At 45.0% G+C, this 27,923-nt stretch overlaps 1 protein-coding gene across 7 annotated transcripts in view; it reads right to left on the bottom strand.

The window, feature by feature from the left end:
- LOC118381541 (uncharacterized protein KIAA1522 homolog) overlaps window positions 1-27,923 on the bottom strand; it is a 111,728-nt gene that overhangs the window by 14,132 nt on the left and 69,673 nt on the right. For 6 of the 7 annotated variants that reach the window (XM_052469154.1, XM_052469159.1, XM_052469157.1 and 3 more), the window contains 3 exons: window positions 7,339-7,497; window positions 7,030-7,076; window positions 6,776-6,896 (listed from right to left, as the gene is read on the bottom strand). In XM_052469154.1, the coding sequence (XP_052325114.1) occupies window positions 6,776-6,896; window positions 7,030-7,076; window positions 7,339-7,497 (327 nt within the window). Of the gene's footprint in view, window positions 1-6,775; window positions 6,897-7,029; window positions 7,077-7,338; window positions 7,498-12,226; window positions 12,716-27,923 lie in introns of those variants that run through there. The other variant, XM_052469160.1, reaches the window with a different exon arrangement.

Raw genomic sequence — 27,923 nt, 5'->3', positions numbered from 1 at the left:
GTGTCTGTATCTATATAATGTGTCTGTATCTATATAATGTCTCTGTATCTATATGATGTCTCTGTATCTATATAATGTGTCTGTATCTATATAATGTGTCTGTATCTATATAATGTGTCTGTGTCTATATAATGTGTCTGTAATGTCTCTGTATCTATATAATGTCTCTGTATCTATATAATGTCTCTGTATCTATATAATGTGTCTGTATCTATATAATGTCTCTGTATCTATATGATGTCTCTGTATCTATATAATGTGTCTGTATCTATATAATGTGTCTGTATCTATATAATGTCTCTGTATCTATATGATGTCTCTGTATCTATATAATGTGTCTGTATCTATATAATGTCTCTGTATCTATATAATGTCTCTGTATCTATATAATGTGTCTGTATCTATATAATGTCTCTGTATCTATATAATGTCTCTGTATCTATATAATGTGTCTGTATCTATATAATGTCTCTGTATCTATATGATGTCTCTGTATCTATATAATGTGTCTGTATCTATATAATGTCTCTGTATCTATATAATGTGTCTGTATCTATATAATGTGTCTGTATCTATATAATGTGCCTGTAATGTCTCTGTATCTATATAATGTGTCTGTATCTATATAATGTGTCTGTATCTATATAATGTGTCTGTAATGTCTCTGTATCTATATAATGTGTCTGTATCTATATAATGTCTCTGTATCTATATAATGTCTCTGTATCTATATAATGTCTCTGTATCTATATAATGTGTCTGTATCTATATAATGTCTCTGTATCTATATAATGTCTCTGTATCTATATAATGTGTCTGTATCTATATAATGTCTCTGTATCTATATAATGTCTCTGTATCTATATAATGTGTCTGTATCTATATAATGTGTCTGTATCTATATAATGTGTCTGTATCTATATAATGTGTCTGTATCTATATAATGTGTCTGTATCTATATAATGTCTCTGTATCTATATAATGTGTCTATCTATATAATGTGTCTGTATCTATATAATGTGTCTGTATCTATATAATGTGTCTGTATCTATATAATGTGTCTGTATCTATATAATGTCTCTGTATCTATATAATGTCTCTGTATCTATATAATGTCTCTGTATCTATATAATGTGTCTGTATCTATATAATGTGTCTGTATCTATATAATGTCTCTGTATCTATATAATGTGTCTGTATCTATATAATGTCTCTGTATCTATATAATGTGTCTGTATCTATATAATGTGTCTGTATCTATATAATGTCTCTGTATCTATATAATGTGTCTGTATCTCTGTAATGTCTCTGTATCTATATAATGTGTCTGTATCTATATAATGTGTCTGTATCTATATAATGTCTCTGTATCTATATAATGTCTCTGTATCTATATAATGTCTCTGTATCTATATAATGTCTCTGTATCTATATAATGTCTCTGTATCTATATAATGTGTCTGTATCTATATAATGTGTCTGTATCTATATAATGTGTCTGTATCTATATAATGTGTCTGTATCTATATAATGTCTCTGTATCTATATAATGTGTCTGTATCTATATAATGTGTCTGTGTCTATATAATGTGTCTGTAATGTCTCTGTATCTATATAATGTCTCTGTATCTATATAATGTCTCTGTATCTATATAATGTCTCTGTATCTATATAATGTGTCTGTATCTATATAATGTGTCTGTATCTCTGTAATGTCTCTGTATCTATATAATGTGTCTGTATCTATATAATGTGTCTGTATCTCTGTAATGTGTCTGTATCTATATAATGTGTCTGTATCTATATAATGTCTCTGTATCTATATAATGTCTCTGTATCTATATAATGTGTCTGTATCTATATAATGTCTCTGTATCTATATAATGTGTCTGTATCTATATAATGTGTCTGTATCTATATAATGTCTCTGTATCTATATAATGTGTCTGTATCTATATAATGTGTCTGTATCTATATAATGTCTCTGTATCTATATAATGTCTCTGTATCTATATAATGTCTCTGTATCTATATAATGTGTCTGTATCTATATAATGTGTCTGTATCTATATAATGTGTCTGTATCTATATAATGTGTCTGTATCTATATAATGTGTCTGTATCTATATAATGTGTCTGTATCTCTGTAATGTCTCTGTATCTATATAATGTGTCTGTATCTATATAATGTGTCTGTATCTATATAATGTCTCTGTATCTATATAATGTGTCTGTATCTATATAATGTCTCTGTATCTATATAATGTGTCTGTATCTATATAATGTGTCTGTATCTATATAATGTGTCTGTATCTATATAATGTGTCTGTATCTATATAATGTGTCTGTGTCTATATAATGTCTCTGTATCTATATAATGTGTCTGTATCTATATAATGTGTCTGTATCTATATAATGTGTCTGTATATATATAATGTCTCTGTATCTATATAATGTCTCTGTATCTATATAATGTGTCTGTAATGTCTCTGTATCTATATAATGTCTCTGTATCTATATAATGTGTCTGTATCTATATAATGTGTCTGTATCTATATAATGTGTCTGTATCTATATAATGTGTCTGTATCTATATAATGTGTCTGTGTCTATATAATGTGTCTGTATCTATATAATGTCTCTGTATCTATATAATGTCTCTGTATCTATATAATGTGTCTGTATCTATATAATGTGTCTGTATCTATATAATGTGTCTGTATCTATATAATGTGTCTGTATCTATATAATGTGTCTGTATCTATATAATGTGTCTGTAATGTCTCTGTATCTATATAATGTCTCTGTATCTATATAATGTGTCTGTATCTATATAATGTGTCTGTATCTATATAATGTGTCTGTATCTATATAATGTGTCTGTAATGTCTCTGTATCTATATAATGTCTCTGTATCTATATAATGTCTCTGTATCTATATAATGTGTCTGTATCTATATAATGTGTCTGTATCTATATAATGTCTCTGTATCTATATAATGTGTCTGTATCTATATAATGTGTCTGTATCTATATAATGTGTCTGTAATGTCTCTGTATCTATATAATGTCTCTGTATCTATATAATGTCTCTGTATCTATATAATCTATGTAATGTGTCTGTATCTATATAATAATGTCTCTGTATCTATATAATGTCTCTGTATCTATATAATGTGTCTGTATCTATATAATGTGTCTGTAATGTCTCTGTATCTATATAATGTCTCTGTATCTATATAATGTCTCTGTATCTATATAATGTCTCTGTATCTATATAATGTCTCTGTATCTATATAATGTCTCTGTATCTATATAATGTGTCTGTATCTATATAATGTGTCTGTATCTCTGTAATGTCTCTGTATCTATATAATGTCTCTGTATCTATATAATGTGTCTGTATCTATATAATGTCTCTGTATCTATATAATGTGTCTGTATCTATATAATGTGTCTGTATCTCTATAATGTGTCTGTATCTATATAATGTGTCTGTATCTATATAATGTCTCTGTATCTATATAATGTGTCTGTATCTATATAATGTCTCTGTATCTATATAATGTGTCTGTATCTATATAATGTGTCTGTATCTATATAATGTCTCTGTATCTATATAATGTCTCTGTATCTATATAATGTCTCTGTATCTATATAATGTCTCTGTATCTATATAATGTCTCTGTATCTATATAATGTGTCTGTATCTATATAATGTGTCTGTATCTATATAATGTGTCTGTATCTATATAATGTCTCTGTATCTATATAATGTGTCTGTATCTATATAATGTGTCTGTATCTATATAATGTGTCTGTATCTATATAATGTGTCTGTGTCTATATAATGTGTCTGTAATGTCTCTGTATCTATATAATGTCTCTGTATCTATATAATGTCTCTGTATCTATATAATGTCTCTGTATCTATATAATGTGTCTGTATCTATATAATGTGTCTGTATCTATATAATGTCTCTGTATCTATATAATGTGTCTGTATCTATATAATGTGTCTGTATCTATATAATGTGTCTGTATCTATATAATGTGTCTGTATCTATATAATGTCTCTGTATCTATATAATGTGTCTGTATCTATATAATGTCTCTGTATCTATATAATGTGTCTGTATCTATATAATGTCTCTGTATCTATATAATGTGTCTGTATCTATATAATGTGTCTGTATCTATATAATGTGTCTGTATCTCTATAATGTCTCTGTATCTATATAATGTGTCTGTATCTATATAATGTGTCTGTATCTATATAATGTCTCTGTATCTATATAATGTCTCTGTATCTATATAATGTCTCTGTATCTATATAATGTGTCTGTAATGTCTCTGTATCTATATAATGTCTCTGTATCTATATAATGTGTCTGTATCTATATAATGTGTCTGTATCTATATAATGTGTCTGTATCTATATAATGTGTCTGTATCTATATAATGTGTCTGTGTCTATATAATGTGTCTGTATCTATATAATGTGTCTGTATCTATATAATGTGTCTGTATCTATATAATGTGTCTGTATCTATATAATGTGTCTGTATCTATATAATGTCTCTGTATCTATATAATGTGTCTATCTATATAATGTGTCTGTATCTATATAATGTCTCTGTATCTATATAATGTCTCTGTATCTATATAATGTCTCTGTATCTATATAATGTCTCTGTATCTATATAATGTGTCTGTATCTATATAATGTATCTGTATCTATATAATGTCTCTATATCTATATAATGTGTCTGTATCTATATAATGTGTCTGTATCTCTGTAATGTGTCTGTATCTATATAATGTCTCTGTATCTATATAATGTGTCTGTATCTATATAATGTGTCTGTATCTCTGTAATGTGTCTGTATCTATATAATGTGTCTGTATCTATATAATGTGTCTGTATCTATATAATGTGTCTGTATCTATATAATGTGTCTGTATCTATATAATGTGTCTGTAATGTCTCTGTATCTATATAATGTCTCTGTATCTATATAATGTGTCTGTATCTATATAATGTGTCTGTATCTATATAATGTGTCTGTAATGTCTCTGTATCTATATAATGTCTCTGTATCTATATAATGTCTCTGTATCTATATAATGTGTCTGTATCTATATAATGTGTCTGTATCTATATAATGTCTCTGTATCTATATAATGTGTCTGTATCTATATAATGTGTCTGTATCTATATAATGTGTCTGTAATGTCTCTGTATCTATATAATGTCTCTGTATCTATATAATGTCTCTGTATCTATATAATGTGTCTGTATCTATATAATGTGTCTGTAATGTCTCTGTATCTATATAATGTCTCTGTATCTATATAATGTGTCTGTATCTATATAATGTGTCTGTAATGTCTCTGTATCTATATAATGTCTCTGTATCTATATAATGTCTCTGTATCTATATAATGTCTCTGTATCTATATAATGTCTCTGTATCTATATAATGTCTCTGTATCTATATAATGTGTCTGTATCTATATAATGTGTCTGTATCTCTGTAATGTCTCTGTATCTATATAATGTCTCTGTATCTATATAATGTCTCTGTATCTATATAATGTGTCTGTATCTATATAATGTCTCTGTATCTATATAATGTGTCTGTATCTATATAATGTCTCTGTATCTATATAATGTGTCTGTATCTATATAATGTGTCTGTATCTATATAATGTGTCTGTATCTCTGTAATGTCTCTGTATCTATATAATGTGTCTGTATCTATATAATGTGTCTGTATCTCTGTAATGTCTCTGTATCTATATAATGTCTCTGTATCTATATAATGTGTCTGTATCTATATAATGTCTCTGTATCTATATAATGTGTCTGTATCTATATAATGTCTCTGTATCTATATAATGTGTCTGTATCTATATAATGTGTCTGTATCTATATAATGTGTCTGTATCTCTGTAATGTCTCTGTATCTATATAATGTGTCTGTATCTCTGTAATGTCTCTGTATCTATATAATGTCTCTGTATCTATATAATGTGTCTGTATCTATATAATGTGTCTGTATCTATATAATGTCTCTGTATCTATATAATGTGTCTGTATCTATATAATGTCTCTGTATCTATATAATGTGTCTGTATCTATATAATGTGTCTGTATCTATATAATGTGTCTGTATCTCTGTAATGTCTCTGTATCTATATAATGTGTCTGTATCTATATAATGTGTCTGTATCTATATAATGTGTCTGTATCTCTGTAATGTCTCTGTATCTATATAATGTGTCTGTATCTATATAATGTCTCTGTAGACGCAGTAGAGACCCAGTAGATGCAGTAGACCCAGTAGGTACCCAGTAGAGACCCAGTAGAGACCCAGTAGAGACCCAGTAGACCCAGTAGAGACCCAGTAGGTATCCAGTAGACCCAGTAGAGACCCAGTAGAGACCCAGTAGACGCAGTAGAGACCCAGTAGACCCAGTAGAGACCCAGTAGATGCAGTAGAAACCCAGTAGAGACCTAGTAGACCCAGTATACCCAGTAGACCCAGTAGAGACCCAGTAGATGCAGTAGAAACCCAGTAGAGACCCAGTAGACCCAGTATACCCAGTAGAGAGAGACACATTCTGCTATGAATGAGGCATGTATGAGAAATATTGTACAAATGACCAAACGATTCTAGGTCCAAGGCATAGATCTATGATTAGCTTTCATTAAAATATGATGAATTGGATATGATAATGAATCCCCCCCCCCATACACACACACACCTACCTTGGCGTGTGAGCACAGGTCTCGTGGACACAGCCAATCCAGCAGAGGTCACTGCGGTAACAGGATTCCCGGCGGTACTTCCTGACTCCTGAGATCCATCCCTGTGGTCGGGGCTGACATCCTGCGGAGGAGGAGAGGTGTGGGATTTTTTAGGGACAAAGTTTTCAATCACTGCAGAAGTTGTCTGCTCCTTTGCTCCTAGGTCTCAGTTGACCAGTAGCAGCCGTGTGGTTTCAAATGACGTCACTACTTACTGCGTCACCTGAAAGGTCATCCTGAAAGGTCACTCCTTTGTTGTGTTCTGTAGGAGAGACAAAGAAGGTTTTTCAGATATTCCCTACAGCTCTGAGATCTAAATACACCTTCTTCCATTAGTGTCTATTGAGTGCGTGTCATGCAGGGTGTAGTGTGTTGTGTGTAGTGTGTAGTGTGCAGTGTGTTCTGTGCAGTATGTAGTGTGCAGTGTGTAGTGTGTAGTGTGCAGTATGTAGTGTGCAGTGTGCAGTATGAGGTGTGTAGTGTGCAGTGTGCAGTGTGTAGTGTGTTGTGTGTAGTGTCACTACCTTCTTGTTGCAGTATCTTTAACCCCTCCTGTGCCTCAGTGTGCAGGTCTTCCAGGTACTGAGGGCGGTTGCCCTCGATGAACACATTCTCCTGGTAGTGTGAGGAGGCTGTGTAGTGAACTGTCAACTCCTTCTGTTCATCCAGACACTTAGGACCAGCTAGAGAGAGGGGAGGTAGGGAAGGAAGGAGAGAGAGAGAGAGAGAGAGAGAGAGAGAGAGAGAGAGAGAGAGAGAGAGAGAGAGAGAGAGAGAGAGAGAGAGAGAGAGAGAGAGAGAGAGAGAGAGAGAGAGAGAGAGAGAGAGAGAGAGAGAGAGAGAGAGAGAGAGAGAGTTTTAATCCAGGATGAAAACCAGTACCTAGGAGATGTGGTAGAATGCTGACATGATAAAGGGCTGTGACTGAGGATCAGATGGTAGAGGTTCTGGTAGTGTGCTTACAGACAGGACAGGACACCCTACAGACTAGCTGCTCAGTGGCTGGCACCCGGGGCTTGAGAATGTATTCCAGTACCTAGCAACACTGTGTACGGTACTAATGAAGGCATTACAGCTCTAGAACATCCTGACCCTTAATCAGAGTACACTGACTCCCCTTTCTGGCCTTCCATGCAATACCACATTATCTCCTGCTGTCTGTCCTTCTGCTCCCCTTTTCACATTTCCTGACCCTTTAGCCCCTGTCTGTCTGTCTGTCTGTCTGTCTGTCTGTCTGTCTGTCTGATTAATAACGATGTGATTTATTTAACCTGTTCGCACAGGTGTCTCTCTGAATCTCTCTGTTCCACCACCAGTCTCTCTGTTCCACCACCAGTCTCTCTGTTCCACCACCAGTCTCTCTGTTCCACCACCAGTCTCTCTGTCCCACCACCAGTCTCTCTGTTCCACCACCAGTCTCTCTGTCCCACCACCAGTCTCTCTGTCCCACCACCAGTCTCCCACCAGTCTCTCTGTTCCACCACCAGTCTCTCTGTCCCACCACCAGTCTCTCTGTTCCACCACCAGTCTCTCTGTCCCACCACCAGTCTCTCTGTCCCACCACCAGTCTCTCTGTTCCACCACCAGTCTCCCACCAGTCTCTCTGTTCCACCACCAGTCTCTCTGTCCCACCACCAGTCTCTCTGTTCCACCACCAGTCTCTCTGTCCCACCACCAGTCTCTCTGTTCCACCACCAGTCTCCCACCAGTCTCTCTGTTCCACCACCAGTCTCTCTGTCCCACCACCAGTCTCTCTGTTCCACCACCAGTCTCTCTGTCCCACCACCAGTCTCTCTGTTCCACCACCAGTCTCTCTGTTCCACCACCAGTCTCTCTGTCCCACCACCAGTCTCTCTGTCCCACCACCAGTCTCTCTGTTCCACCACCAGTCTCTCTGTTCCACCACCAGTCTCTCTGTTCCACCACCAGTCTCTCTGTTCCACCACCAGTCTCTCTGTCCCACCACCAGTCTCCCACCAGTCTCCCACCAGTCTCTCTGTTCCACCACCAGTCTCTCTGCCCCACCACCAGTCTCTCTGTTCCACCACCAGTCTCCCACCAGTCTCTCTGTTCCACCACCAGTCTCTCTGCCCCACCACCAGTCTCTCTGTTCCACCACCAGTCTCCCACCAGTCTCTCTGTTCCACCACCAGTCTCTCTGTTCCACCACCAGTCTCTCTGTCCCACCACCAGTCTCTCTGTCCCACCACCAGTCTCTCTGTTCCACCACCAGTCTCTCTGTCCCACCACCAGTCTCTCTGTTCCACCACCAGTCTCTCTGTTCCACCACCAGTCTCTCTGTCCCACCACCAGTCTCTCTGTTCCACCACCAGTCTCCCACCAGTCTCTCTGTTCCACCACCAGTCTCTCTGTCCCACCACCAGTCTCTCTGTTCCACCACCAGTCTCCCACCAGTCTCTCTGTCCCACCACCAGTCTCTCTGTCCCACCACCAGTCTCTCTGTTCCACCACCAGTCTCTCTGTTCCACCACCAGTCTCTCTGTTCCACCACCAGTCTCTCTGTCCCACCACCAGTCTCTCTGTTCCACCACCAGTCTCTCTGTTCCACCACCAGTCTCTCTGTTCCACCACCAGTCTCTCTGTTCCACCACCAGTCTCTCTGTTCCACCACCAGTCTCTCTGTTCCACCACCAGTCTCTCTGTTCCACCACCAGTCTCTCTGTCCCACCACCAGTCTCTCTGTTCCACCACCAGTCTCTCTGTTCCACCACCAGTCTCTCTGTTCCACCACCAGTCTCTCTGTCCCACCACCAGTCTCTCTGTTCCACCACCAGTCTCCCACCAGTCTCTCTGTTCCACCACCAGTCTCTCTGTCCCACCACCAGTCTCTCTGTTCCACCACCAGTCTCTCTGTTCCACCACCAGTCTCTCTGTCCCACCACCAGTCTCTCTGTTCCACCACCAGTCTCCCACCAGTCTCTCTGTTCCACCACCAGTCTCTCTGTCCCACCACCAGTCTCTCTGTTCCACCACCAGTCTCTCTGTTCCACCACCAGTCTCTCTGTCCCACCACCAGTCTCTCTGTTCCACCACCAGTCTCTCTGTCCCACCACCAGTCTCTCTGTTCCACCACCAGTCTCTCTGTTCCACCACCAGTCTCTCTGTTCCACCACCAGTCTCCCACCAGTCTCTCTGTTCCACCACCAGTCTCTCTGTCCCACCACCAGTCTCTCTGTCCCACCACCAGTCTCTCTGTTCCACCACCAGTCTCTCTGTCCCACCACCAGTCTCTCTGTTCCACCACCAGTCTCCCACCAGTCTCTCTGTTCCACCACCAGTCTCTCTGTCCCACCACCAGTCTCTCTGTTCCACCACCAGTCTCTCTGTTCCACCACCAGTCTCTCTGTCCCACCACCAGTCTCTCTGTTCCACCACCAGTCTCTCTGTCCCACCACCAGTCTCCCACCAGTCTCTCTGTTCCACCACCAGTCTCTCTGTCCCACCACCAGTCTCCCACCAGTCTCTCTGTCCCACCACCAGTCTCCCACCAATCTCCCACCATTCTCTGTCCCATCACCAGTCTCTCTTGGTATGTGTGTATCATTTGCGTCTCACCACACACTCAATGCTCTGTTTGGGGCACAAGCTGCCAAGTGAACTTACGTGCGGTGTGTGCGTGTTTGTGTGTGACAGTCTGCTAGGCAGACGTCCCGCCTTAGCCACCCCGGAGGGCTAACCCCAGATTGTTTAATCCCCAGCCTTTCCTCACCCTAGGTAGTCCATATGGGCGAGGCATCCCAAATTGCACCCTATTCTCTATAAAGTGCACTAGAACACATGGTCAAAAGTAGTGCACTACATAGGGAATGGGATGTAATTTGGGATGTAGCCTTGGTATGGTTCCAAGATAAACATGCTGCTGCCTTCCTAAGTGGCCAGGGAACTCAACAGAGAGGTTAGAGTAGTGAGGAGACAGAGAGGTTAGAGTAGCGAGGAGACAGAGAGGTTAGAGTAGTGAGGAGACAGAGAGGTTAGAGTAGTGAGGAGACAGAGAGGTTAGAGTAGTGAGGAGCCAGAGAGGTTAGAGTAGTGAGGAGACAGAGAGGTTAGAGTAGTGAGGAGACAGAGAGGTTAGACCAGTGAGGAGACAGAGAGGTTAGAGTCTGTGAGGAGACAGAGAGGTTAGAGTGTGAGGAGACAGAGAGGTTAGAGTAGTGAGGAGCCAGAGAGGTTAGAGTAGTGAGGAGCCAGAGAGGTTAGAGTCCGAGGAGACAGAGGTTAGAGTAGTGAGGAGACCTGTCCTTTTAGTTCAGTTAGTCCTCTGTCACCATCTTTCTTTCACCAGTCCTCTGTCACCATCTTTCACCAGTCCTCTGTCACCATCTTTCACCAGTCCTCTGTCACCATCTTTCACCAGTCCTCTGTCACCATCTTTCTGTTTCTAGTCTTTCACCAGTCCTCTGTCACCATCTTTCACCAGTCCTCTGTCACCATCTTCCTGTTTCTAGTCTTTCACCAGTCCTCTGTCACCATCTTTCACCAGTCCTCTGTCACCATCTTTCTGTTTCTAGTCTTTCACCAGTCCTCTGTCACCATCTTTCACCAGTCCTCTGTCACCATCTTTCACCAGTCCTCTGTCACCATCTTTCACCAGTACTCTGTCACCATCTTTCACCAGTCCTCTGTCACCATCTTTCACCAGTCCTCTGTCACCATCTTTCACCAGTCCTCTGTCACCATATTTCACCAGTCCTCTGTCGCCATCTTTCACCAGTCCTCTGTCACCATCTTTCACCAGTCCTCTGTCACCATCTTTCACCAGTCCTCTGTCACCATCTTTCACCAGTCCTCTGTCACCATCTTTCACCAGTCCTCTGTCACCATCTTTCTGTTTCTACACTGATAACCCTGAAAGAGGATTCAAGACATATCTGATCTCTCAAACATCCACCCTGTTTGATCTCATGTCTATAAACAGGTAGTGTAGAACCTCTCAAACATCCACCCTGTTTGATCTCATGTCTATAAACAGGTAGTGTAGAACCTCTCAAACATCCACCCTGTTTGATCTCATGTCTATAAACAGGTAGTGTAGAACCTCTCAAACATCCACCCTGTTTGATCTCATGTCTATAAACAGGTAGTGTAGAACCTCTCAAACGTCCACCCTGTTTGATCTCATGTCTATAAACAGGTAGTGTAGAACCTCTCAAACATCCACCCTGTTTGATCTCATGTCTATAAACAGGTAGTGTAGAACCTCTCAAACATCCACCCTGTTTGATCTCATGTCTATAAACAGGTAGTGTAGAACCTCTCAAACGTCCACAACAAGTTGTCCCTCATTCAGACACAAGACGACACCAAACAGCCTATCAACCAAAGAAGTCATCGAACATAAAACTCACAATCTTCCAGATCAGCAACAACATAACTCCCATCTTCACTCACCTTTCTTCTTGAAGACGGAGAGCAGAGAGCGAATGTTTTTCCTCAGGTACACCACCATGTTTACACTGAGACCATTACAAGGAGGAGAGGTAGAGACGAGAATAAACGTCAACCAAAAGTTACTATTTTATACTCTGTGGACTGGAATCAAACATCAAGACAAGTGTCTAGTTGTTCTGGATAAAAGTGTCTGTGAAATAATGTACAATCTAGTTGTAGGCTACCTACTCAAACCTCTACAGGTCTAGATGTGTTTGTATTCTCTGTCTGGGTCTAAGTCGTCTGTTGTAGAATTACAGAATCATAACGTCTTGGCCTCCTAGTCGCTGTCAGTAACAGTTTTGGCGAAAAATGACCAAAATCTTTTCCCTAATCTACAGAGGTCAGTAGTAGTAGTCTTTTGGCTGTCTCTGTCTGTCTGTTTTGTAGTGGTCTGCAATAGTCTGTGGTAGAGTTAAAGAGTCACTATGTTTTGTCCCCGTTAGCCTAGCTAGCTCAGTGACAGAATGACTGGTTTCGCCCCTAAGTAGGTTGGACACGAGGAGCCATGCATTCACCCTGAGCCTCGTAGCCAATCCGCTGCTTTATTCTTCCCTACACTAGAACGCCCCTCTCTATTGTCAGACAAGGACAAACCCCTTGAGCGAAACGGCTGTCCAAGTTTTGTCTTGTTTTGCTGAGCCCTAGACACACGTGCACGAAGAGACGCGCACACACACACACACACACGAAGAGACGCACACACACACTTGCATACACGCACACACACGTACACACACACTCCTCTCCCCCAGGAGTTCCTTGTTAATGCCAACTGAGTTTTGAGTCTTAGAATGAGGGGGGACCCGTTGATGTACTGTACTCACACAAACACTAGGGTGTTGGTGCTGGGTGTTGGTGCTGGGTGTTGGTGCTGGGTGTTGGGGCTGGGCCTTGGTGCTGGGTGTTGGGGCTGGGCCTTGGTGCTGGGTTGTTGGGGCTGGGTTGTTTGGGCTGGGTCATTGGGTCTGGGTTGTTGGGGCTGGGTCATTGTGGCTGGGTGTTTGTGCCTGGTCGTTGGGGCTGGGTTGTTGGGGCTGGGTTGTTGGGGCTGGGTTGTTGGGGCTGGGTTGTTGGGGCTGGGTTGTTGGGGCTGGGTTGTTGGGGCTGGGTTGTTGGGGCTGGGTTGTTGGGGCTGGGTTGTTGGGGCTGGGTTGTTGGGGCTGGGTTGTTGGGGATGGGTCATTGGGGCTGGGTTGTTGGGGCTGGGTCATTGGGGCTGGGTCATTGTGGCTGGGTGTTTGTGCCTGGTCGTTGGGGCTGGGTTGTTGGGGCTGGGTTGTTGGGGCTGGGTCATTGTGGCTGGGTGTTTGTGCCTGGTCGTTGGGGCTGGGTCGTTGGGGCTGGGTTGTTGGGTCTGGGTTGTTGGGGCTGGGTGTTTGTGCCTGGTCGTTGGGGCTGGGTTGTTGGGGCTGGGTTGTTAGGGCTAGGTTGTTGGGGCTGGGTTGTTGGGGCTGGGTTGTTGGGGCTGGGTTGTTGGGGCTGGGTTGTTGGGGCTGGGTTGTTGGGGCTGGGTTGTTGGGGCTGGGTTGTTGGGGCTGGGTTGTTGGGGATGGGTCATTGGGGCTGGGTTGTTGGGGCTGGGTCGTTGGGGCTGGGTCATTGTGGCTAGGTGTTTGTGCCTGGTCGTTGGGGCTGGGTTGTTGGGGCTGGGTCATTGTGGCTGGGTGTTTGTGCCTGGTCGTTGGGGCTGGGTCGTTGGGGCTGGGTTGTTGGGGCTGGGTTGTTGGGGCTGGGTCATTGTGGCTGGGTGTTTGTGCCTGGTCGTTGGGGCTGGGTTGTTGGGGCTGGGTTGTTGGGGCTGGGTTGTTGGGGCTGGGTTGTTGGGGCTGGGTTGTTAGGGCTGGGTTGTTGGGGCTGGGTTGTTAGGGCTGGGTCGTTGGGGCTGGGTTGTTGGGGCTGGGTTGTTGGGGCTGGGTTGTTGGGGCTGGGTTGTTAGGGCTGGGTTGTTGGGGCTGGGTTGTTGGGGCTGGGTCATTGGGGCTGGGTCATTGTGGCTGGGTGTTTGTGCCTGGTCGTTGGGGCTGGGTCGTTGGGGCTGGGTTGTTGGGGCTGGGTCATTGTGGCTGGGTGTTTGTGCCTGGTCGTTGGGGCTGGGTCGTTGGGGCTGGGTTGTTGGGTCTGGGTTGTTGGGGCTGGGTCATTGTGGCTGGGTGTTTGTGCCTGGTCGTTGGGGCTGGGTTGTTAGGTCTGGGTTGTTGGGGCTGGGTCATTGTGGCTGGGTGTTTGTGCCTGGTCGTTGGGGCTGGGTCGTTGGGGCTGGGTTGTTGGGGCTGGGTTGTTGGGGCTGGGTTGTTGGGGCTGGGTTGTTAGGGCTGGGTTGTTGGGGCTGGGTTGTTAGGGCTGGGTTGTTGGGGCCGGTTTATTGGGGCTGGGTTGTTGGGGATGAGTTTTGGGGCTGGGTAATTGGTGGTGCTGGGTTGTTGGGGCTGGGTTATTGGTGGTGCTGGGTTGTTGGGGATGAGTTTTTGGGGCTGGGTAATTGGTGGTGCTGGGTTGTTGGGGCTGGGTTATTGGTGGTGCTGGGTTGTTGGGGATGAGTTTTGGGGCTGGGTTATTGGGGCTGGGTTATTGGTGGTGCTGGGTTTTGGGGCTGGGTTATTGGGGCTGGGTTATTGGTGGTGCTGGGTTTTTGGGGCAGGGTTGTTGGGGCTTGGTTGTTGGGGCTGGGTCATTGTGGCTGGGTGTTTGTGCCTGGTCGTTGGGGCTGGGTTGTTGGGGCTGGGTTGTTGGGGCTGGGTCATTGTGGCTGGGTGTTTGTGCCTTGTCGTTGGGGCTGGGTTGTTGGGGCTGGGTTGTTGGGGCTGGGTTATTGTGGCTGGGTGTTTGTGCCTGGTCGTTGGGGCTGGGTTGTTGGGGCTGGGTTGTTGGGGCTGGGTCATTGTGGCTGGGTGTTTGTGCCTGGTCGTTGGGGCTGGGTCGTTGGGGCTGGGTTGTTGGGGCTGGGTTGTTGGGGCTGGGTTGTTGGGGCTGGGTAGTTGGGGCTGGATTGTTGTGGCTGGGTTGTTGGGGCTGGGTCATTGGGGCTGGGTTGTTGGGGCTGGGTTGTTGGGGCTGGGTTGTTGGGGCTGGGTTGTTGGGGCTGGGTCATTGGGGCTGGATTGTTGTGGCTGGGTTCTTGGGGCTGGTTTATTGGGGCTGGGTTGTTAGGGCTGGGTTGTTGGGGCTGGGTTGTTGTGGCTGGGTCATTGGGGCTGGGTCATTGGGGCTGGGTTGTTAGGGCTGGGTTGTTGGGGCTGGGTTGTTGTGGCTGGGTCATTGGGGCTGGGTTGTTGGGGCTGGGTTGTTGGGGCTGGGTTGTTGGGGCTGGGTCATTGGGGCTGGGTTGTTGGGGCTGGGTTGTTGGGGCCGGTTTATTGGGGCTGGGTTGTTGGGGCTGGGTTATTGGTGGCGCTGGGTTGTTGGGGATGAGTTTTGGGGCTGGGTTATTGGGGCTGTGTTATTGGGGCTGGGTTATTGGTGGTGCTGGGTTGTTGGGGATGAGTTTTGGGGCTGGGTAATTGGTGGTGCTGGGTTGTTGGGGCTGGGTTATTGGTGGTGCTGGGTTGTTGGGGATGAGTTTTGGGGCTGGGTTATTGGGGCTGGGTTATTGGTGGTGCTGGGTTTTGGGGCTGAGTTGTTGGGGCTGGGTTTTGGGGCTGGGTTGTTGAAGTATGACCCAGTGGGGTCAGATCAGAAGACTGGAGGCATAGCTTAGTAGGGGCGTGGCCTTAATATAGTTATTTTTGGCCACCCGTGAGAGTTAATATAATTCCACATTTCTATCCAAAACATCAATGTATTATAATATGTCATAAACAATCTTAATATTCAAGGAGAATGTGTAAAATACCCCCAAAATTAAGCAACATTTTAATTTGAAGTATGTAAACATCTCATTGGTGGCCAATAAGATATATTTGAAAGCCACATCCTTTAAAAAGTCGTGCCGCCGTGAAAATAACCTTTGAATTACATTCAAAAGACCCAGCTGCTAGATCAACTCATTGTGAAAGTAAATAACCTGACTGATGGTTAAAGTAACTCATGTTTGGGTTATTCACGCAACCCGACTGGCTGAGTCAAAATAACCCAGCGTGTGTCCTGTCTAATATTTACCAACAGCTGGGTTACCAAAGAAACCAAATTTGCATTTGTTTTAGTGTGTACACGCACGCACGCACGCACGTGCACGCACGCACACGCACGCACACACACACACACACACACACACACACACACACACACACACACACACACACACACACACATACACACACACACACGCACACATGCACACACACACACACACACATACATACACACACAAGCACACACCAAAAAACCCTGTACACACTCGTCCCATACAAGAACCAAAACAAACCTTAATCTTAATTAACAGCAATCTAAACAATGTTAAAGATTGGAAACGTTCCATTACGCTGAGTACCGCGGCAGATGCCTCTGTCGCAGACAACCAGCAGAGAGGTCAGAGTTGGATAGAGCAGCCTGAGATGGTGTGTGTGACATCAGAGAGGTCAGAGATGGTGTGTATGTGTGACAGCAGAGAGGTCAGAGATGGTGTGTATGTGTGACAGCAGAGAGGTCAGAGATGGTGTGTATGTGTGACAGCAGAGAGGTCAGAGATGGTGTGTATGTGTGACAGCAGAGGTCAGAGATGGTGTGTATGTGTGACAGCAGAGAGGTCAGAGATGGTGTGTATGTGTGACAGCAGAGAGGTCAGAGATGGTGTGTATGTGTGACAACAGAGAGGTCAGAGATGGTGTGTATGTGTGACAGCAGAGAGGTCAGAGATGGTGTGTATGTGTGACAGCAGAGAGGTCAGAGAGATGGTGTGTATGTGTGACAGCAGAGAGGTCAGAGAGATGGTGTGTATGTGTGACAGCAGAGAGGTCAGAGAGATGGTGTGTATGTGTGACAGCAGAGAGGTCAGAGAGATGGTGTGTATGTGTGCCAGCAGAGAGGTCAGAGATGGTGTGTATGTGTGACAGCAGAGAGGTCAGAGATGGTGTGTATGTGTGACAGCAGAGAGGTCAGAGATGGTGTGTATGTGTGACAGCAGAGGTCAGAGATGGTGTGTATGTGTGACAGCAGAGAGGTCAGAGATGGTGTGTATGTGTGACAACAGAGAGGTCTGAGATGGTGTGTATGTGTGACAGCAGAGAGGTCAGAGATGGTGTGTATGTGTGACAGCAGAGAGGTCAGAGAGATGGTGTGTATGTGTGACAGCAGAGAGGTCAGAGAGATGGTGTGTATGTGTGACAGCAGAGAGGTCAGAGATGGTGTGTATGTGTGACAGCAGAGAGGTCAGAGATGGTGTGTATGTGTGACAGCAGAGAGGTCAGAGATGGTGTGTATGTGTGACAACAGAGAGGTCAGAGATGGTGTGTATGTGTGACAGCAGAGAGGTCAGAGATGGTGTGTATGTGTGACAGCAGAGAGGTCAGAGATGGTGTGTATGTGTGACAGCAGAGAGGTCAGAGATGGTGTGTATGTGTGACAGCAGAGAGGTCAGAGATGGTGTGTATGTGTGACAGCAGAGGTCAGAGATGGTGTGTATGTGTGACAGCAGAGAGGTCAGAGATGGTGTGTATGTGTGACAGCAGAGAGGTCAGAGATGGTGTGTATGTGTGACAGCAGAGAGGTCAGAGATGGTGTGTATGTGTGACAGCAGAGAGGTCAGAGATGGTGTGTATGTGTGACAACAGAGAGGTCAGAGATGGTGTGTATGTGTGACAGCAGAGAGGTCAGAGATGGTGTGTATGTGTGACAGCAGAGAGGTCAGAGAGATGGTGTGTATGTGTGACAGCAGAGAGGTCAGAGAGATGGTGTGTATGTGTGACAGCAGAGAGGTCAGAGAGATGGTGTGTATGTGTGACAGCAGAGAGGTCAGAGAGATGGTGTGTATGTGTGCCAGCAGAGAGGTCAGAGATGGTGTGTATGTGTGACAGCAGAGAGGTCAGAGATGGTGTGTATGTGTGACAGCAGAGGTCAGAGATGGTGTGTATGTGTGACAGCAGAGAGGTCAGAGATGGTGTGTATGTGTGACAGCAGAGAGGTCAGAGATGGTGTGTATGTGTGACAACAGAGAGGTCTGAGATGGTGTGTATGTGTGACAGCAGAGAGGTCAGAGATGGTGTGTATGTGTGACAGCAGAGAGGTCAGAGAGATGGTGTGTATGTGTGACAGCAGAGAGGTCAGAGAGATGGTGTGTATGTGTGACAGCAGAGAGGTCAGAGATGGTGTGTATGTGTGACAGCAGAGAGGTCAGAGATGGTGTGTATGTGTGACAGCAGAGAGGTCAGAGATGGTGTGTATGTGTGACAACAGAGAGGTCAGAGATGGTGTGTATGTGTGACAGCAGAGAGGTCAGAGATGGTGTGTATGTGTGACAGCAGAGAGGTCAGAGAGATGGTGTGTATGTGTGACAGCAGAGAGGTCAGAGAGATGGTGTGTATGTGTGACAGCAGAGAGGTCAGAGAGATGGTGTGTATGTGTGACAGCAGAGAGGTCAGAGAGATGGTGTGTATGTGTGCCAGCAGAGAGGTCAGAGATGGTGTGTATGTGTGACAGCAGAGAGGTCAGAGATGGTGTGTATGTGTGACAGCAGAGAGGTCAGAGATGGTGTGTATGTGTGACAGCAGAGAGGTCAGAGATGGTGTGTATGTGTGACAGCAGAGAGGTCAGAGATGGTGTGTATGTGTGACACCAGAGAGGTCAGAGATGGTGTGTATGTGTGACAGCAGAGAGGTCAGAGATGGTGTGTATGTGTGACAGCAGAGAGGTCAGAGAGATGGTGTGTATGTGTGACAGCAGAGAGGTCAGAGAGATGGTGTGTATGTGTGACATCAGAGAGGTCAGAGATGGTGTGTATGTGTGCCAGCAGAGAGGTCAGAGATGGTGTGTATGTGTGACAGCAGAGAGGTCAGAGATGGTGTGTATGTGTGACAGCAGAGAGGTCAGAGATGGTGTGTATGTGTGACAGCAGAGAGGTCAGAGATGGTGTGTATGTGTGACAGCAGAGAGGTCAGAGATGGTGTGCGACAGCAGAGAGGTCAGAGATGGTGTGTATGTGTGACAGCAGAGAGGTCAGAGATGGTGTGTATGTGTGCCAAAAACGTTTTTTTTTTACATTTTCTCACTCATTCTTCCTGGTAGATTCTCACATGCCCTCCAGGTTATGGACTAAGTGCTGGTTCTAGCTATAAATAGCCATCATCATATTCTTAGTTCACATCAGCTCAGATAATTGCGCATCCCCTTTTAAGTCTGCTTGACAGTATACCAATGTTCCACTCTGTACCAGAGCTTTGACTTTCTTCCCTCGACGGCTGCATCTATCCTGAATAAAGAATCCTCCGCAGGGGGACGAGAGCTTGGTTACACTTCCAGCCAGCTATAGGTTACACTTCCAGCCAGCTATAGGTTACACTTCCAGTCAGCTATAGGTTACACTTCCAGCCAGCTATAGGTTACACTTCCAGCCAGCTATAGGTTACACTTCCAGCCAGCTATAGGTTGCACTTCCAGCCAGCTATAGGTTACACTTCCAGCCAGCTATAGGTTGCACTTCCAGCCAGCTATAGGTTACACTTCCAGTCAGCTATAGGTTACACTTCCAGCCAGCTATAGGTTGCACTTCCAGCCAGCTATAGGTTACACTTCCAGCTAGCTATAGGTTACACTTCCAGCCAGCTATAGGTTACACTTCCAGCCAGCTATAGGTTACACTTCCAGCCATCTATAGGTTACACTTCCAGCCAGCTATAGGTTACACTTCCAGCCAGCTGGATGGATACACTTGTAAAACAGTTACCTTACTTCATCTATCCTTTCTTGCTTGTATAGGCCCCTGCAGATCTGTGCAGATACAACTATCAGCAGATTGATATTTACATTTATTCGTCAACAAATTGTAACTCTGCTTATATCCACTTTCATCCAACGCAAATGTAAGATACACGTTTTTGGGGTTTGTTGCCAGCTGTCGTTGATTCTTGATAAAGGAAACCGTTTGAGTCTTTAGATGGGTACTAGACGTATCTAAATAATTTGAGAGAGACGACTCAAATAAAGTATCACTCCTCCACTGCTCTGGCTGCCCAGTCCGGGGTGCTCCTCCCCCCATCTCATGCCCAGTCCGGGGTGCTCCTCCCCCCATCTCCTGCCCAGTCCGGGGTGCTCCTCCCCCATCTCATGCCCATTCCGGGGTGCTCCTCCCCCATCTCATGCCCAGTCCGGGGTGCTCCTCCCCCCATCTGCTGCCCAGTCCGGGGTGCTCCTCCCCCCATCTGCTGCCCAGTCCGGGGTGCTCCTCCCCCCATCTGCTGCCCAGTCCGGGGTGCTCCTCCCCCCATCTGCTGCCCAGTCCGGGGTGCTCCTCCCCCCATCTGCTGCCCAGTCCGGGGTGCTCCTCCCCCCATCTCATGCCCAGTCCGGGGTGCTCCTCCCCCCATCTGCTGCCCAGTCCGGGGTGCTCCTCCCCCCATCTCATGCCCAGTCCGGGGTGCTCCTCCCCCCATCTGCTGCCCAGTCCGGGGTGCTCCTCCCCCCATCTCATGCCCAGTCCGGGGTGCTCCTCCCCCCATCTCATGCCCAGTCCGGGGTGCTCCTCCCCCCATCTCATGCCCAGTCCGGGGTGCTCCTCCCCCCATCTCATGCCCAGTCCGGGGTGCTCCTCCCCCCATCTGCTGCCCAGTCCGGGGTGCTCCTCCCCCCATCTCATGCCCAGTCCGGGGTGCTTGGCAGTGCGTTAAAGGGTCTAAGCCAGTGGGGGGCTGAGCGGAGACCTCCAGGGGAGCAGCTTTAGAGATGGGCCCACTGCCAGTAGGAATTAACCTACTATAGTCAGTCTTACCTAACTATCTTATCACCCCTCACTCCCTGCTGTTGGTCTCTCTCTCACTCCTCTTGTCTCCTCTCATTCATATCATGTCCCTGCTGTCTCTCTCTGTCTCTCTCATTCCTTCCACTTCTCTCTCTCTCCTATAACCCAGAACACACAGCCTCCTATAACCCAGAACACACAGTCTCCTATAATCCAGAACACAGTCTCCTATAACCCAGAACACACAGTCTCCTATAACCCAGAACACACAGTCTCCTATAACCCAGAATACACAGTCTCCAATAACCGGGAATACACAGTCTCCTATAACCCAGAACACACAGTCTCCTATAACCCAGAACACAGTCTCCTATAACCCAGAACACAGTCTCCTATAACCCAGAACACAGTATCTTATAACCCAGAACACACAGTCATCTATAACCCAGAATACACAGTCTCCTATAACCCAGAACACACAGTCTCTTATAACCCAGAACACAGTCTCCTATAACCCAGAACACACAGTCTCCTATAACCCAGAACACACAGTCTCCTATAACCCAGAACACAGTCTCCTATAACCCAGAACACAGACTCCTATAAACCAGAACACAGTCTCCTATAACCCAGAACACACAGTCTCCTATAACCCAGAACACAGTCTCCTATACCCCAGAACACAGTCTCCTATAACCCAGAAACACAGTCTCCTATAACCCAGAACACAGTCTCCTATAACCCAGAACACACAGTCTCCTATAACCCAGAACACACAGTCTCCTATAACCCAGAACACAGTCTCCAATAACCGGGAACACACAGTCTCCTATAACCCAGAACACACAGTCTCCTATAACCCAGAACACAGTCTCCTATAACCCAGAACACAGTCTCCTATAACCCAGAACACAGTATCTTATAACCCAGAACACACAGTCTCCTATAACCCCAGAACACAGTCTCCTATAACCCAGAACACACAGTCTCCTATAACCCAGAACACACAGTCTCTTATAACACAGAACACAGTCTCCTATACCCCAGAACACAGTCTCCTATAACCCAGAACACACAGTCTCCTATAACCCAGAAACACAGTCTCCTATAACCCAGAACACAGTCTCCTATAACCCAGAACACACAGTCTCCTATAACCCAGAACACAGTCTCCTATAACCCAGAACACAGTCTCCTATAACCCAGAACACAGTCTCCTATAACCCAGAACACAGTCTCCTATAACCCAAAATACACAGTCTCTTATAACCCAGAACACAGTCTCCTATAACCCAGAACACAGTCTCCTATAACCCAGAACACACAGTCTCTTATAACCCAGAACACACAGTCTCCTATAACCCAGAACACAGTCTCCTATAACCCAGAACACAGACTCCTATAAACCAGAACACAGTCTCCTATAACCCAGAACACACAGTCTCTTATAACCCAGAACACACAGTCTCCTATAACCCAGAACACAGTCTCCTATAACCCAGAACACAGACTCCTATAAACCAGAACACAGTCTCTTATAACCCAGAACACAGTCTCCTATACCCCAGAACACAGTATCCTATAACCCAGAACACACAGTCTCCTATAACCCAGAACACACAGTCTCCTATAACCCAGAACACAGTCTCCTATAACCCAGAACACAGTCTCCTATAACCCAGAACACAGTCTCCTATAACCCAGAACACAGTCTCCTATAACCCAGAACACAGTCTCTTATAACCCAGAACACACAGTCTCTTATAACCCAGAACACAGTCTCCTATAACCCAGAACACACAGTCTTCTATAACCCAGAACACACAGTCTCCTATAACCCAGAACACAGTCTCCTATAACCCAGAACACAGACTCTTTTAACCCAGAACACTCTTCCCCCACCATTTTCCTTTCACACACCGACCTTTGCTCTGTCTCTGGTATCTTTTTATGGGCCCCTTGTTGTTCCACAGTCCCCTTATTTTAATATGCATTAGAAGACCTATAGAGACACCATCTGGCCCAGGGGGAGGGGAAAGAGGAGAGAGGGGAGGGGAGAGAGGAGAGAGAGAGGGAGAGAGAGAGGGGGAGAAGGGGGAGAGGGGGAGAGAGGTGAGAGGGGAGGGGAGAGGGGGAAGGGGGAGAGAGGAGGGGGAGAGGTGAGAGGGGAGAGAGAGGGAGGGAAGGGGGAGAAGGGGGAGAAGTGAGAGGGGAGAGAGAGGGGAGTGGTGAGATGGGAGGGGAGAGAGGGGGAGGAGGGGGAGAGGTGAGATGGGAGAGAGAGGGGGAGAAGGGGGAGAGAGGAGGGGAGAGGTGTGAGAGGGGAGAGAGAGGGAGGGAAGGGGGAGAGGGGAGAGAGGAGGGGGAGAGGTGGGGGGCCTTGAGGTGGGGGGCCTTGAGGTGGGGGTCGACTTTGATCCCTGTCCGTCTGTGATATTGCAATTGCCTGGAATGGATAACGCAATACTAAATGATGTAATGTATTATATTGTCCACTATTTGCTGCTTCTGTGATGACCTATATTGTCCACTGTATGCTGCTTATGTAATGTACTATATTGTCCACTAGATGGTCCTAGTGTAATATAGTCTCTCAATCTTTTTTTGCGATTCGAACCATGAAAAAGCCAGAATAAATCAATTGATGAGGACATCAAAAATCATGAGCTGGCCTGTAGGACATAGGAACAGATGGTGTATAAAACTATTCTTTAAAAGCTTAAGAGTATCCCTCTTCCACTGGGTGAAGCCAGTTAGAGGATATGATTACCAGCTACCAGTTACCACTACCAACTACCAGTTAGCAGTTACCAGTTACCACTACTAGTTACCAGTTCCCACTACCAGCTAGCAGTTACCACTACCAGTTAGCAGTTACCACTACCAGTTACCAGTTACCACTACCAGTTACCACTCCCAGTTACCAGCTACCAGTTACCACTACCTACCAGTTTACCACTACCAGTTACCACTACCAGTTACCAGTTACCACTCCCAGTTACCAGTTCCCACTACCAGCTAGCAGTTACCACTACCAGTTAGCAGTTACCACTACCAGTTACCAGTTACCACTACCAGTTAGCAGTTACCAGTTACCACTACCAGTTACCAGTTACCACTACCAGTTACCAGTTACCACTACCAGTTACCACTACCAGTTACCAGTTACCACTACCAGTTACCAGTTACCACTACCAGTTACCACTACCAGTTACCAGCTACCAGTTACCACTACCAGTTAGCAGTTACCAGTTAACACTACCAGTTAGCAGTTACCACTACCAGTTACCAGTTACCACTACCAGTTAACACTACCAGTTAGCAGTTACCACTACCAGTTACCAGTTACCACCACCAGTTACCACTACCAGCGACCAGTTACCACTCCCAGTTACCAGCTACCAGTTACTACTACCAGTTAGCAGTTACCACTACCAGCTACCAGTTACCACTACCAGTTACCAGTTACCACTACCAGTTAGCAGTTACCAGTTACCAGCTACCAGTTACCAGTTACCAGTTAACACTACCAGTTAGCAGTTACCACTCCCAGTTACCAGTTACCAGTTACCACTACCAGTTTGCAGTTACCACTCCCAGTTACCAGGTTACCAGCTACCAGTTACTACTACCAGTTAGCAGTTACCACTCCCAGTTACCAGGTTACCAGCTACCAGTTACCACTACCAGCTAGCAGTTACTACTACCAGTTAGCAGTTACCACTCCCAGTTACCAGCTACCAGTTAACAGTTACCACTCCCAGTTTCCAGTTACCAGTTACCACTACCAGTTACCAGTTACCACTACCAGTTACCAGTTACCACTACCAGTTAGCAGTTACCACTACCAGTTACCAGTTACCACTACCAGTTACCAGTTACCACTACCAGTTACCACTCCCAGTTACCAGCTACCAGTTACCACTACCAGTTAACACTACCAGTTAGCAGTTACCACTACCAGTTACCAGTTACCACTACCAGTTAACACTACCAGTTAGCAGTTACCACTACCAGTTACCAGTTACCAGCTACCAGTTACCACTACCAGCTACCAGTTACCACTCCCAGTTACCAGCTACCAGTTACCACTACCAGTTACCAGTTACCACTACCAGCTACCAGTTACCACTACCAGTTACCAGTTACCACTACCAGTTACCACTACCAGTTACCAGTTACCAGTTACCACTACCAGTTACCAGTTACCACTACCAGTTACCAGTTACCATTTACCACTACCAGTTACCACTACCAGTTACCATTTACCACTACCACTTGCCACTACCAGTTACCACTACCAGTTGCCATTTACCACTACCAGTTACCATTTACCACTACCAGTTACCAGTTACCATTTACCACTACCAGTTACCATTTACCATTTACCAGTTACCATTTACCACGACCATTTACCAGTTACCATTTACCACTACCAGTTATTAGTTACCACTACCAGTTACCATTTACCACTACCAGTTACCAGTTACCACTACCAGTTACCATTTACCACTACCAGTTACCAGTTACCAGCTACCAGTTACCACTACCAGTTACCAGTTACTACTACCAGTTACCAGTTACCAGTTACCACTACCAGTTACCAGTTACCACTACCAGCTACCAGTTACCACTACCAGTTACCAGTTACCACTACCAGTTACCAGTTACCATTTACCACTACCAGTTACCAGTTACCATTTACCACTACCAGTTATTAGTTACCACTACCAGTTACCATTTACCACTACCAGTTACCAGGTTACCAGTTACCAGCTACCACTCCCAGTTACCAGATACCACTTACCAGTTAACACTACCAGTTACCCATTCCCAGTAACCAGCTACCACTAACCAGCTCCCTTACCATTACCAGTTATTAGTTACCACTACCAGTTACCATTTACCACTACCAGTTACCATTTACCACTACCATTTACCACTACCAGTTACCATTTACCACTACCAATTACCACTACCAGTTACCATTTACCACTACCAGTTACCACTACCAGTTACCATTTACCACTACCAGTTACCATTACCAGTTACCATTTACCACTACCAGTTACCATTTACCACTACCAGTTACCATTTACCACTACCAGTTACCAGTTACCATTTACCACTACCAGTTACCAATTACCACTACCAGTTACCATTTACCACTACCAGTTACCATTTACCACTACCAGTTACCATTTACCACTACCAGTTACCATTTACCACTACCAGTTACCAGTTACCATTTACCACTACCAGTTACCAGTTACCATTTAACACTACCAGTTACCAGTTACCATTTACCACTACCAGTTACCATTTACCACTACCAGTTACCAGTTACCATTTACCACTACCAGTTACCACTACCAGTTACCAGTTACCATTTACCACTACCAGTTACCATTTACCACTACCAGTTACCAGTTACCATTTACCACTACCAGTTACCATTTACCACTACCAGTTACCATTTACCACTACCAGTTACCATTTACCACTACCAGTTACCAGTTACCACTACCAGTTACCAGTTACCATTTACCACTACCAGTTACCAGTTACCATTTAAGTTACCACTACCAGTTACCAGTTACCATTTACCACTACCAGTTACCATTTACCACTACCAGTTACCAGTTACCATTTACCACTACCAGTTACCAGTTACCATTTACCACTACCAGTTACCATTTACCACTACCAGTTACCATTTACCACTACCATTTACCACTACCAGTTACCAGTTACCATTTACCACTACCAGTTACCATTTACCACTACCAGTTACCATTTACCACTACCAGTTACCAGTTACCATTTACCACTACCAGTTACCAGTTACCACTACCAGTTACCATTTACCACTACCAGTTACCAGTTACCATTTACCACTACCTCTATCTTGTAGTTAAAGGGAAGGTGTGAGTTTGTTCCCTGACCTCTATAGTTAAGGGAAGGTGCCAGTTTGTTTAGTGACCTCTATCTTGTTGTTAAAGGGAAGGAAGGTGTAAGCCAGTTGACCTCTGTTCCTGGTTAAAGGGAAGGTGTGAGTTTGTTTCCTGGCTGACCTCTATCTTGTTGTTAAAGGGAAGGTGTGAGTTTGTTTCCTGGCTGACCTCTATCTTGTTGTTAAAGGGAAGGTGTGAGTTTGTTTCCTGGCTGACCTCTATCTTGTAGTTAAAGGGAAGGTGTGAGTTTGTTTCCTGGCTGACCTCTATCTTGTTGTTAAAGGGAAGGTGTGAGTTTGTTTCCTGGCTGACCTCTATCTTGTTGTTAAAGGGAAGGTGTGAGTTTGTTTCCTGGCTGACCTCTATCTTGTAGTTAAAGGGAAGGTGTGAGTTTGTTTCCTGGCTGACCTCTGTCTTGTTGTTAAAGGGAAGGTGTGAGTTTGTTTCCTGGCTGACCTCTATCTTGTTGTTAAAGGGAAGGTGTGAGTTTGTTTCCTGGCTGACCTCTGTACTCCACATCAGGAGAGAATAAAGAGCGCTGAACCATGAGAGAAACAGAGCCATGTTCCACCTCATCACCTCACTCCTGACTGGCCAAAACCACTGCTACCTGCCTCTGTGTGTGTGTGTGTGTGTGTGTGTGTGTGTGTGTGTGTGTGTGTGTGTGTGTGTGTGTGTGTGTGTGTGTGTGTGTGTGTGTGTGTGTGTGTGTGTGTGTGTGTGTGTGTGTGTGTGTGTGTGTGTGTGTGTGTGTGTGTGTGTGTGTGTGTGTGTGTGTGTGTGTGTGTGTGTGTGTGTGTGTGTGTGTGTGTGTGTGTGTGTGTGTGTGTGTGTGTGTGTGTGTGAGAGAAAGGGGGGTATAAGTTAGAGAGAGATG

The sequence above is a fragment of the Oncorhynchus keta genome, chromosome 19, assembly GCF_023373465.1.
Source record: "Oncorhynchus keta strain PuntledgeMale-10-30-2019 chromosome 19, Oket_V2, whole genome shotgun sequence".
NCBI classification, from domain to species: Eukaryota; Metazoa; Chordata; class Actinopteri; order Salmoniformes; family Salmonidae; genus Oncorhynchus; species Oncorhynchus keta.
This window is presented reverse-complemented; position numbering and strand designations above follow the sequence as displayed.